The sequence below is a fragment of the Curcuma longa genome, chromosome 17 (genome assembly GCF_044706935.1).
Source record: "Curcuma longa cultivar G26 ecotype Majalengka, Jawa Barat chromosome 17, ITB_CL_G26_1.1, whole genome shotgun sequence".
Taxonomy (NCBI): domain Eukaryota; kingdom Viridiplantae; phylum Streptophyta; class Magnoliopsida; order Zingiberales; family Zingiberaceae; genus Curcuma; species Curcuma longa.
In genome coordinates this window covers 10772826-10785967 of record NC_133877.1, presented here as the reverse complement: position 1 = coordinate 10785967, position 13142 = coordinate 10772826, and the positions used below count along the sequence as shown (strand labels likewise).

The window sequence follows — 13142 nt, the reverse complement described above, 5'->3', positions numbered from 1 at the left end:
AAAATTACAAGCATTCAAAATATAGAGTTGGGTTTCATGTCTAACTCAAACACAAATAAAAAACTTAAAATTTCTAAACCTAATTATCATTAAGTACCTTTGATTATGCAACTAATTAATAAAATCATACCTAAGAAAATAATAAATCTAAGAAAAATTAAAATATATTAAAGTAGGTTGATATATTTATGGATTAATATAAAATATATTAAATCAAAATTTAGATATATTATTAAAAATAAATAATTAATTAATATTTTGATTGATTTATTTGATACATTATATATTTGTCATGCACATGCATATATATAATTAATTATGCTTATGTATGTCACGTCATGCATGCTAGCCTTGTGCTACTTATCATATAATACCTAGATAGGAAAAAAAGATGACTTGATCTTGACAACATCGTATCATAACATGGTGAGATAATAGCATATTAGAGATACTCAGACTAAGTGTCTTGGCTAGATAAGACATATCCTACCTAGTGCACTTAGCTAAGTGGAACTGATTGAAATTAACTTACCACATTCTAAACTAGTTAGATTAAGATTTTATACTAAGTTGGTCGAGTGTATGAGTTCTTAGATTAATTTTGTCTAAGAAAGTGATCGTTGATCCGATTAAAAAGACATTATGCCTCACCACAACTTAGAAATCATTTTAAGAAATACCCAATTAACTAACCTAAAGATAAATCTGAATCTAACTCAAGATCAAACACTCTTGCCAATTCAAACTTAATATTAATCAAGTAAACTCAAATACTATCTCACGTACACAAACTCATATTTGTGATGGAACAGGTTATTGTGTAATGTGTATATCGAGACACATAGAACAGGTGAGATGTTAGGTTAATCAATTAGAAATGCTTTGATAAGATTTTCAAAATTTATAGAAATATTTTTTTAAAAAATTATTTAATTTAAAATATTGATATTTAATTTAAACTTATATTTGATTGAGTGTAACTATATGTATTTTTCCAAAAATTTGTATACCTTAATAAAAGATGTTTCTGGACTTAATACTTAGAGTCTAGATCCTTAAGTCAGCATTGAACTCTTAGATTCTTAAAATACATAGGTATGTCTTCGTTGTATTTAAGAAGGATGTTTTAAGCTAGTATCAAGTTAAAGAGGAGCCCGATTGAAAGATCAATATTTAAAAAAGAATTTTAAAATTTATTTGATACTTCAAAAATGCGTTGAAAATACCTTTTAATTTTTTTTTGATATCTCCAAGATTATGATTTAAAAAATAGTTTGAAAATTAATTTAAAATGTATTGAAAAATTCTATGAGAATGCAAGTTGAAAGAGACGTAGACAGAGAAGAGATTTACTTTTGTCAAGTTGAAAGAGATATTGAGATTACGCTCATCCGAATTAAAAATATTTTTTAAAATATAGTTAATTAGGATGTTTTGAAAAATGAAGTTGAGGTCAGTTATTATTGACGGGTGCCCTTTATTGATCAATTATCATATTTTTTTTATTAATGACATGATCATTACTTGTTGTGACTCTTAGGGAATCATAAGTCAGGTAATACCTTGCTGCGTCGTGAATAATTGTAATTTTTTAATTTATTTTTTCATAGATGATCGTGGGACCGATCGTGTGGGGTCGTTAAAGTGGCAGATTTCACTTTTTGCAGAAAAAAAAAAAAGACTCTTAGGGAATCATGAATACCAAGTAATACTTACACAACGTCTTTGAGATAAAAGAGCTAGACACTCTACGTTCCTTGGCATTCAAGCAGATGATGTATCCTTGCACTAATTAAGTGATAATCTATTATCGAGTATCAATTCGATTATATCTGCGGGGGTCATTCTCACACTAATTAGAACCTTCAACTAATGGCGGACATCAACACATGTTTATCAATTTATTAGCAAAAAAAAAAAAACACTGAAACAATTATATATATATATATATATATATATATATATATATATATATATATATATATAATTTGAATCTCAATGAAGTTGAGATAATATCCTTTGCAATTATAATTTTTTAATTTATCTGTTTACATGATGATCATGAGATTAATGATCGTTAGGGCGACAAATTTCATTTGGTAAGAAGAGGAGATGAGAAAATAGTAAAAAAAACTCCGTTTGGGTAAAGAGGACCCAGCAGCTATCCTCCATCTACTCCATGCGTAAAAAAGGCAGGTCGGCCATGACAGGAGAAGCCGCGGCTTCGACTTGTCTACATTTGGGCTCTCCCTTTTGCCCTTATTTATATCTCTTGTATCTCTAGTGGCTTCTTCTGCATGGAATAGACGAGTGAGACCAGAGGTACAAACGTCTGTTTTCAGATTTATCCTCCCTGAAAAAAGGTATTGTATTTGTAATCCATCAGATTTTGACAATGTGGTAGACGACCTAATTCCTTGCGTTCCGTAGATAAGAAAAATAGCAAAGATGGGCCTTTTCATGCATGTTGACAAGTAGGAGGGGGTGGTGGAATTGTCCAGCTACAGCTCCTCGAAAGATGAGATTTTTCATGTTATGTTGTTAGAATGTGTAGGTATTTCCCCTATTTGCAGTAGTCGGTGCAGCTGTTTCCGTTATCTGTGGATGCAGCTGGTGCGAAACATCAGTATCAGCCCAGAAGCTAGGTATGCATAAACTTCAATCGAGTGTCTTGAAAATGATGTGAGTGGGATCGCAAGGATGATTTCTTGTATGTTGAGTATGATTAGGTGCCTTTAGTTGTCTATTTTAGCAATCTCCTTAGAAAATTGCAGATGACATATAGGCTTTTCTCAGCTTCTTGGATTATTCAAATCAGTGATCTTTCTTCGTTCCATATTTGCTAGAGTTCTTTATTCATTTTTCTGTACTGCCTAAATGGATTGTAGATGTGAATACTGAGCTAGAGTTTCTTGATTGCGCTGGTAATCCCTTTAAAAAATTTGCAAGAAAATTTCCCTCAAAGTGGTACAAAATTTTTGACTCACTTGCTAAATCAAAATTTGAGAAAACAAAAGCACAATTATAACCTTATAAAATTTTGATGCTGTCATCCACAGGGTTAATAAACAGAATACAGCTGCAGGTGTGCTTGGAAGTGTTGCTGAGGTAGAGAGGTATGTGGAATATGGTCTGTGTAAATTGGTCCGAAAGAAGTCTCCTGAGATCATGCCATGTATAAACAAGTTCTTCTCAGATCCAAAATGAAGGTTATGATGGAATGGTCTACTTTAGCTCAATGAAATTATACTTTTCTGAAATGCCTCAGCTTTTGATGAGCTTGGCTGCTCAATTCTCAATGGTTAAAAAACTTAAGAAGTTCATGTCATGGATGATTTTTTTCCATTTAAGATCTGTACCTTAATATTTAATTGCAGAATACTTATTTCTCTAATCTTGTCAAGATGGGTATAACTTTCAGGCAAATGAGACAAAAAAATTTACAGTAACTTTTAACTTAAATCTGAAGTGTTGTGCTAAAAAAACTGTGACCTGATTTGCATATCATAAACAACTACTAGGTCCACATTTAGTATTTGCTGACATAGTGCATTTGCAGAGACTAACTCATGTTAACCTAGTTATAGCATTCGTATGTTCTTTATTGTAACTTGCATTTAGCTCCAACACGAATATAATACTGTGTTTGGGAAATTATATCATATTATAATCTTCTAATTCAAATCTTTCTCATCTATGCATCTCTGTCCTGAAACACATTGTATAGTTGAAATATCAATGTCTGAGAAAGAATTTTAAGGCTATAGGTATGCATTATGGAAGCTAGAATCTGTTTTAACATAAAAAAAAAGCATCCTTCATGTTTTTCAATCAAAGATCATCAAACACAATCAAAAGCAGAATAAGAAATAAGGATATCAATCATTAGAAGCTTTGTTCCCAAACAATTTGTCATGATTTGCTACACACAAATTTATTCCACTCATGCCAAGACTAATTAGTGAAAAGTAAACTTCTATGGTTCACACTTCAATGTCATTTGACCACAAACATTATTTACATTTAAGCATTACGGTATACTGACAACTAATTTGGTGCCACATGTTGATTCTAGTGATTCTTTATGATCGTGATTCAGTTCAGGTCTTGAAAAATTCTTACTGGCGGGAGTAAAAGGTTAGTATAGAGACCATAGTGACTTCAGATGAGCTTCAAGCATAGAGCTGCTCTTCTGGTATCCATGTCATTCCAAATGTAAGGTTAGATGATTAACACTAGATGGAGTGGCTAATCATATTATCATGGATCAATCAAAGATCTATCTTTGTAGTTATGCCACTCTGTTTGAAGTCATTATTACACTTGGATCTTCCGAGGAACTCCATGACCAACTTTGAGAAAGCTGATGAGTCATCTTTGAGAAGATCTCGAGGAGAATCGAACTCCAAAATTTTACCTGCATCGGCCAGGGAATCAAAGTGAGTCAGTTACTGCGATGAGTTCAAATATCAAAATTCTATTTTCAGTTGAGTTATTACAAATCTCTTAATAGTGATAATCTAATGCATTTTTATATTGTGCTTGTAGTAGACTCAAATTTCAGCATGAAAAAACCAGTGAAGTCCCATGTTCAGATTTCTCTGCTTTTTTAATTTACCTTCATCGAGCACTAGAACCAGATCACTGTCAATGATGGTGGGTACACGGTGTGCGACTGTAATTACAGTGCAGCTGGTGGTTTCTTCTCTTATAGTCTTCTGGATGAAACTATCAGTTGCAGTATCTACTGAAGATGTGGCCTCATCGAGAACTAGGATCTTTCTCTTGTCTAGCAATGCTCTTGCCAAGCAAACTAACTGCCTCTGCCCCACACTCCAATTTTCTCCATCTTCCACAACTGCATCAAAATGCCTAACTCATATCATCTCAAGGACAACCAGTGAGACAACAAACTAGAGTTTTAAAACTGTCTAGGAGAAACTAAAACTGTGTTAAATGCTCCAAGAAATACTATGACTCGGTGATTTCTTCCTATCATCAATACACTGGTTTGTTATTTTCTATCAGCATAGTAGTTTGTCCTAGTTCCTTGCACTTGTACATATTTGCGATAAGATATAGGTTACCTGGTGTATCAATCAGTCTTTGATCTCGTTTAACTATGTCTCCAAGTCGACACTTGTAGAGTACCTGGTAAAATACACATTCCACTTCTAAGTCTAGAGTACTAAATGATAGAAAGGAATACATTTATGAATACCTCCCAGATAGTAGAGTCAGGATGCTGCTGCAAAGGATCCAAGTTCGTTCTTAAACTTCCTTGAAAAAGTATTGGCTCTTGTGCAATTATGCTCAGCCTGGATCTCAAGTCATGTAGACCAATTTGACTAATATCGATATTATCAATCACTATCCTTCCTGATGATGGTTCCACCACTCTGAAAAGGGCTTGAATAAGGGTGGACTTCCCACTTCCTGTCCTGCCCACAACCCCAATTTTCTTTGCTCCTGGGAAAGTGCAGCTGATACCTTTTAGGACTGCTGGATGTGTAGGGTGGTAGCGAATCTGGAGATTATCGAGTACAATTGTTCCTGATGTGGGCCATCCTTGTTCGGGTCTGGAATGCTCGATTACTAGGGGAGCCTCGCTTTCTATTTCCAAGAACTGTAAAATTCTCTCCACAGAGATCATCTTGTTCTCTACATTGCATAGATTCCAAATAACCCAAGCCTGTAGGACATTTAGGTTTAAACCATATGTTGCAGCAAGTCCTGCAAGGCCTGCAATATAATAAACTTAGTCATTTCTCATCAATTATATACCTAATTTTTGTTGCTATAGACTGTAGAGCTTACTTGGATCAATAGCATTTCTTGGCATCGACACCAGTATGGCTAACATTGCAAAGAATACACTGTTGAATAGAAAGTTGACTCGAAGTGAGAGCCACTCCATGGTTGCATAATTGTGAAAGGTAACTCGAGAATAATCATCTACCAAGCTCAGGTTCTCTTTAGAGAAGCGTTCTTCCTGATTGAAACAGCGGATGGTAGCAGCTCCAGCAAAGGATTCAGAGAAGTGATGAAGAATAGGAGCCTTCTGAATTCCTACCATTCGTGCAAGCTCTCTGGCAGCATTTATATAGTAGTTCTGCAAGAAGTCACTTAGATTTTAGGTAGAGGACAAATTTAAGCTAGTACATTTACTGACAATAGCACTATGCATAACAAAGGAAGTATATATTGGTGTCCTTCAGTATCTCCCAGTTCTTGACGTATTGAAGTTTCTACAAGTAAAGGAGGTTAATGTGAATGAGCAGAATGGAGAAAAGAAAAGGCAATAGAATGCTATTTTCTTTTTCCAAGTATTTTCCATGCATTATAATCAAATACTCCTAAAGACATTATGAAACAAAAGTTGTTGTTGGTTTACCTGATACCAAATGGAGATTATGACAACGAGAATGAAGAGGATGAACACTGGCCATGCAACTTGAGACATGAGAATGATGATGCATAGAAGTTGAACAAGTGCAAAAGCTAATCCTGCCAGTCTGTATGGGATTTCTGTGTCAACAGTTGTCTGATCTGATGAAGACTGGAAAAGGTAACAATTGTTAAATTTATACTAAGATATTTAAGCAAGCTACTGAAGTTTTTAAATCTTTTAAATAAAGCTTCATATATTAACATTGTCACTTTGCTAATTAAAGGAAAGAGTAGTGATATGCATTTTTGACCTGACAACAAAGAATAAAAAGAGAAAAATTAGAGAACTAACCCTATTAAGTATTCGGCTAGAAGGCGTTGTATCAAAAAATGACATTGGTGCTCTAAAAATGCTTCTTATCATTCCCAGAAACAACTGCTGAGCTGTTTCAAAGGCAACAGTTGCAAGCAAAACTCCCCTTCCTAGTATAAACATTGAGCTGCTGGCTGATAGTAGAACAAAATTTCCAATAAGTTTTTCTTTGCTTACTCGGCCTTCCTTTTCAGTTGCCCAGGCAATCCAGTAGTTGCTACCAATCTGTAGACCCTGAAAGAGAACTTGACAGAATAGCAGTACTGGAACAAGAAGCCCTTTGTATGCTGAAGTCACAAATGTGTGGTATACATGCCATTTCACCCTTCCAAATTCCCTGTCTTTTTGATATGATCTTTCCAAAATCTCAGAGCACCCTTTTTGATTATGTTGTTTTACATCTCTGAGCTCCTTTTGGCTCACCTTTCCGTTTGTGCTTATCAATGAATCGTGCTCTTTCCATGATCTGATCTGACTTAATGTCTGATTATGTGCAGCTATCAGATACGCAAGCTCTCCGCTGGTTTCCTTCATGAGATCTTCATACTTGCTACCAGATTGAACCACCTTTCCATCTTTCAATACCTGCAAATGTAAGGAATTATCATATTTCCTAGCAAAATTTATGACCTACTTTCCTGGTGCAGTTCACTATGCATCCAATTAGGAATTTAGTTCCTTTGGGTCAGAATGTACTATTTTTATCTGTTTGTTATATTAACCATGAAACTGTAGTGTCATAGAAACCATCTTCACAGTATTGTTTCTTTAGAAGCAAAAGGTAGTCACCAACTTGTAATAGGTCAACCAAATTCTTCACTAAAAGCTAATTCTTCAATCAGCATGTAGTTTGATTCTAATTGGTTAAAGAAGATTTGAAATTTACCAGAATCAGATCTGCTGCAACTATAAACTCCAGTTGATGTGTCACATAAATGACAGTCTTAGAAGACAATAGCCTCAAGAAACATTCCTGCACGCAAATTCTTTTGTCAGATAAGAACTTTTTGAAAGTAGAAATTTCAAGTAAACTTGATGATCATAATTTAGAATTTGACATTTCTACAATAAGGAAAACATAGGTAAATTTTTTGAATAAAATAACTAACACTTAATTTGATTTGATGGGATATAACAGTCATATTCAAAAATGAATCCTATTTCAACCATCTTTTTCTGAATTTAGCATTGCGTGGCCCATTATTATCATTTATATCTCACTGCAAATATTGGATATCAATAGAGGGATGTTCATACCTTGAAGAGGTGTGTCCCAGTGTGTGCATCGACAGCACTGAAGGGATCATCCAATAAATAAATATCAGAATTATTGTAGATGGCTCTTGCTAGTTGAATCCTTTGCTTCTGTCCGCCACTCAAATTGATACCCCTCTCTCCTACAATAGTGAGGTCCCCATCATCCCAGAGTTCAATATCTCTCTCCAAAGAGCAAGCTTCCAACACTTCATGGTACCACCTCCTATCCATCTCTTTTCCAAACAAAATATTCTCTTGAACTGTTCCAGTTTGAATCCAAGCAGTTTGTGGAACATAGGCTCTTGAACCAGAGACGTTGACTCTTCCTCCACTGGTTCTTGCAATTTCTCCTAAGATACTAGCAAGGAAGCTTGTCTTACCTGATCCAACAGTCCCACATATTGCAACCTTTCCTCCTTTCGTGATCTTAATATTTTTATCTATCTTTAGAGTGGGTTTTTTCCTAGAATCAGCCTCCCAGTTGTACTCCCCAGGTTCAATGTCCACTGCAACGTTCAAGGTTTCTGCAACATTGCTTGGTGACAAGTGCTTCTGTTCCTCTTCTTTCATAAAGTTCTGGATTCTGTCAATTGAGACTTTTGTTTGTGTAATAACCGTGACAAGTTCAGGGAGATTATAAATAGGCTCCTGAAGGATACTGAATGTAGCTAGAGCTGAGAGAACTGTGCCAGCACTCAATGGTGTTTTCACCATGACGCAGACACCAAAGGCAATGACTGAAATTAGAGTTGGAGATGCCCAGAACAGAAAGGCAACAACAGAGCGTCTGTACAAATATCTCCTTATCCAACTTCTCTCAGTGTCTCTTAGCTGGAGTAGCTTGTCCAGGTAAGCTGTTTCCCAGGAATGCAACTTCAATATCTTCATGCATTTTAATGTCTCAGCTGTAGCTTTGATTCTCGAGTCTTTTGCTTCCATGATCCTTGAATGGAGCTTCTCTTGTATACGCGCCAGAGGCGTGTTACTCAACATAACTAGAATCGTTGCTGCTAGCACTGAGAATGAGGCTGCTGCACCAAGATTTCTGTAAAGAATGAGTAGAGCCAAAGAGACCTGGAGTGGGAGCAACCAAATACCATGTATGTACCAGAAGAAGTCGCCGATCCGTTCAACATCCACATCAAGGAAGTTGATCATTTTTCCTGTGTTTGTGCCTGAATTCTTAGTGAGAATAGAGTTGTTATAAATGGCCACCATGAGGGCTGCTCGAACTCGTACTCCAATTTGCCGTGCACCAAAGTACCAGTGCCGTTGAGTTAGTGACTCCACTGTCTTTGCAAAGAAGAATAAACAAGCCAACATGTACCCGTAGTAGATACCATGGGTGGAATTCTCCCCAGCTATAAATTCCACAAAGTTGGTTATAAGGAAGGGTCCCAGATAGGAAAAAAATGTGTTGAGACCTGCAAATATTTAGTAGACTTGGTTACATCTTACATTCCTACATTGATTAAGGGAGAATATTAGCGCAAAGTTACCCGTACCTGCAAGGATTGCATTCAGAATCAAAGGCCTCCAAACCATATAAATGACTGCTTTTACAAGTGAAGCTGCTAGTTCTGGCTTCTGTTTGCGAGATTCTTGCAAAATGGAAAATGAACTTTCCGCGCTCTCAGATTCAGGTACCTTGGGAACATGGAAAAGCTCTAGCATCTGCACATGATGTGCCTTCTCAAAAACTTGATTCAGCCATCGAAATGTGAGGCAGCTCCAAATCCCAGCTCTGGAGAAGTCATCTCTAGTGCTAACACACTCTTCATGGTTTGACAATAGAGACTGTTCTAGTTCTGGATCATTGGTCTGTAAGGAACTCATGAAAAGAGCACTGAAGCAGATTAAAACAGACAAAGGGAAAGAAGTGAACTGCACAATGTTTGGAGATGGAAAGATATCAGGTAATGGTGTTTTCTCCCAAATGTCAAAGAAATAGGCAGAGATGGGGATCAACTCTATTAAGCCAGAGAACACCCACCAGCAAAGGAGGACTAAAGGCCAGGTGAAGTTCACCAGTAATCTAGTTTTCATGTAGTACGTAGCATATAGAGTTACCAGAACCCATGACATTGTTAAGAAAATGTATCGGACAGAAACCCTCCCCAACTTCCAAATTCCATGGATACAATAACACAGATGAAGTATGGAGATTACGGCATTACTCGCTACAATGATCCGTGCCAAGACCCTTTGTTTCCTCGGTGTCAAATGTTGTCGGACCTCTCCAACTTCTGTCGATGACTTGCTTGATATTGTGAAGTCTAAAATGATCCAAATCAATAACAGCGAGAATTCTCCAATGGAGAGGTAATCTACAATCATCATCCTCCACGAAAGTTGAACTATGGCAGAATAGAGACGAGAGTCAGAGCAACTTTGATCAAAGAAACTGATGCCGTGCAAGTATCAGAAACTGTTCCATTGACAAGACTCAGAGTGCATGATTGAAGAAGGCGAAAACAAAGGTTTGGTCATATGAAGGTTCATGCTTGTGGCACTATTTATGCTGCAATGAGGTGTACAATAGAGAATCCCCTCATATTTGATGAAGAAAGTTAAGATGTCTTCACCATGTCTTCATTGAAAGAGAAGGCCACAAAAAATCTCTGATAGAAAGCATGACAAAGGATTTATAAATATTTTTAGTTACATACGAATAAGTAGAGCAATAACTTACATACAACTTGTGGATAGGATCTTGAAGCCTGTCAAAGTGATGAGGTTTTAGAGTTGTTCATGATGGAATGAGGATGTGCACATATATTTTGCCAAGGGGATGCAAATCTTGGCTGTTATATATGGAATGAGATTGATATCTGAATGCCGTGACTCGTGGAATTCTGTAAAACAAATAATTTTAAGGGCCATGTATTTATTTGTTTATTACCTTCTTAAATATTGTCTTTAATATGAGATTTGTTTTACTTAGAAAGATATATAATATGTGATTCGTTTATGTCAAGTACAGTGATCACCACAAATTTGCGCCAAGAAGTTATGCAATCAATTTTAATTAAAGCGTTTTCGCAGGAGCCTCTTGCCTTTCAAAGGTCAGCAACACAAACATAGTCCTTATTCTAAAATAGGAGAACCAACTGTAGATTAAGATAATTTTTTCGAATTGAATTTGAATTCAATGGAATTTTAATTATTTTTATATAATTTTAATTTAAATATATTTAAATTAAAGTTCAAATAACTTAAATTGAATTTGAATTTAAATTATTTTGAATTATAATTCAAGATTCAAATAATTCAAATTGAATTCAAATTTAAATTTTATTTCGAATCGAACTTAAATTAAAATTATTTGTATTTTAAATTTTGAATTGAATTCAAATATCACATATAGATTTTCATACCATTCAACTTTGTTTGCACCCCTAGTCAAAAGATCATCATTTGTGATTATGGCAAATTAGGTTATCTCATATTCTACAAGAATTAGACATTTTTCTTGAAGAACCTTCATCATGTGTTGGATGCAACATAAAAAAGTTGACATAATCTTGAAAAAGAAAGGGCCTTTGATTTGTTTAGTTGGTCTCAATAGAAGCCTTGATGATGTTCGTGGCCGTGTGGTTGCATGGGATCAATTTCCTTTCCCTAAAGATGCCTTTGCTAAAGTTCGACATGAAGAGATGCAAAAGGAAAGTCATGCTGCTTTCTGATGATTCTCTAGATCCATCATCTGCCTCTGATGTCTTTGCTTTGGTATCAAATAAGATACAACATCTCAAGGTCAACACTTTAAAACAAAAAAAGGCTTTGGTGCGAAGATTGAAAACCTCCAATCCATACTAATAACAAATATCTGGGAATTCATGGCAAACTAACAAATTGGTAGCCCGAAAGAAGAATCATACACACACTCCCAAGATCAACTTGAAAATTGGGGCATTTTTGTTCCCTTCACAAATCAAACAATATTGCCGTCTCCTTCGCATGTCTCTCTCAAACACTATAGTCAAGTCTTTTATGACCCAATCAATCTGGGTTTTTTTGGCCCTCAGTTCCCATTCTATTGACTCTTGGATTAATGATTTCAAGACCTTCAATTATATGACACGATATTCTAGTTTATTTTGCACTTATGCTCCTTGTTTTAATCCCACTGCTATTAAAATTGTTAATATATGGTTCCATGACTTTAGTTGCTGATATTGCCCTAAAATCTATCTTTCACGTTCTTTCCTTAACATGCAACCTAATTTCAGTTAGTAAGTTCACACATGGTAATCATTAGATTGCTAACTTTGTTTTGTTATTTGTCAATTTCAAGACCTAGTATTGCTATTGGGAAGATGCTGAGTAGTGTTAGGGTTCACAATGGACTTTACTACCTTGAGATTCCTCTGTTAGGAGGTCGTCAAACTCGAGCGTCTAATGTTGCTTTTACGCCTATTTCTAGTATTAGGAAAAATAATGGTATGACATCGTAGATTTGGTCATCCCAATTTGTGTTTGTTTCCATCTCCATTCAATAATAAAATCCTTCTTTTGTTTGATTGTGAAATTTATCAATTAACCAAGTATGTTTGTACAATTTTTTCTCCAAAATCATACATTGTCCACTCTATTTTTCAGATCGCTCACCAATTGCTATCTCCTCAAGGAAAAACATGATTTCTAACCTTCATTGATAATCACACACAAGTTATTTAGGTTTACCATCTTCATAATAAATCTAACACAAGTAAAATCTTCAAAGATTTTCACAAAATTATTTAAACTCAATTCTACATCCATATTCAAACTCTTAAAATTGACAATGTTAGAGAATACTTCAATATCATTTTTGGTAGTCATCTATTAAACCATAATAAAAGAACATGTCGAAAAGGAAGAATCATCATTTGTTGAAAACTCTAATATTCACCATAAATGCCCCTAAATCAAACCCAATCAAATCTGATCCAAAAGATCGAGTTCATCATTATCTCGACCGAATCTTGTGATCTCATTTTTATCAAATTTATCGATCTACCGAATTAGTTTTTCGATCTATCGAACCATACCACACCATCGACCTGAGTCCCGATCCAAACTCGATCACCCAAACCCAATCGATTTATCGAACTGTTGGATCGTGTTGGTACTGGAAGCA

At 35.4% G+C, this 13142-nt stretch overlaps 1 protein-coding gene across 1 annotated transcript; it reads right to left on the bottom strand.

Annotated features, from left to right (window-relative positions):
• Positions 1 to 3856: 3856 nt before the first annotated feature.
• Positions 3857 to 10850, bottom strand: LOC141811902 (putative ABC transporter C family member 15). The gene is made up of 11 exons (XM_074699976.1): positions 10713 to 10850; positions 9526 to 10641; positions 8021 to 9444; positions 7650 to 7736; positions 6743 to 7348; positions 6395 to 6559; positions 5818 to 6112; positions 5222 to 5742; positions 5088 to 5151; positions 4619 to 4858; positions 3857 to 4417 (listed from the first exon to the last, which is right to left on the bottom strand). The coding sequence occupies exons 2-11, from the start codon at positions 10358 to 10360 to the stop codon at positions 4272 to 4274; spliced, it is 4383 nt and encodes a 1460-aa protein (XP_074556077.1). The 5' UTR covers positions 10361 to 10641; positions 10713 to 10850; the 3' UTR covers positions 3857 to 4271.
• Between the last annotated feature and the right edge of the window lie 2292 nt (positions 10851 to 13142).

Excerpts from the sequence above, each read along its gene's own strand:
- LOC141811902 (XM_074699976.1), bottom strand. The coding sequence starts at position 10,360 with ATGATGATTGTAGATTACCTCTCCATTGGAGAATTCTCGCTGTTATTG. Across the intron at positions 6,560-6,742 it reads CTAGCCGAATACTTAATAGG|TCTTCATCAGATCAGACAAC; the intron begins GTTAGTTCTCTA and ends TACCTTTTCCAG. Across the intron at positions 4,418-4,618 it reads GGTTCTAGTGCTCGATGAAG|GTAAAATTTTGGAGTTCGAT; the intron begins GTAAATTAAAAA and ends TGGCCGATGCAG.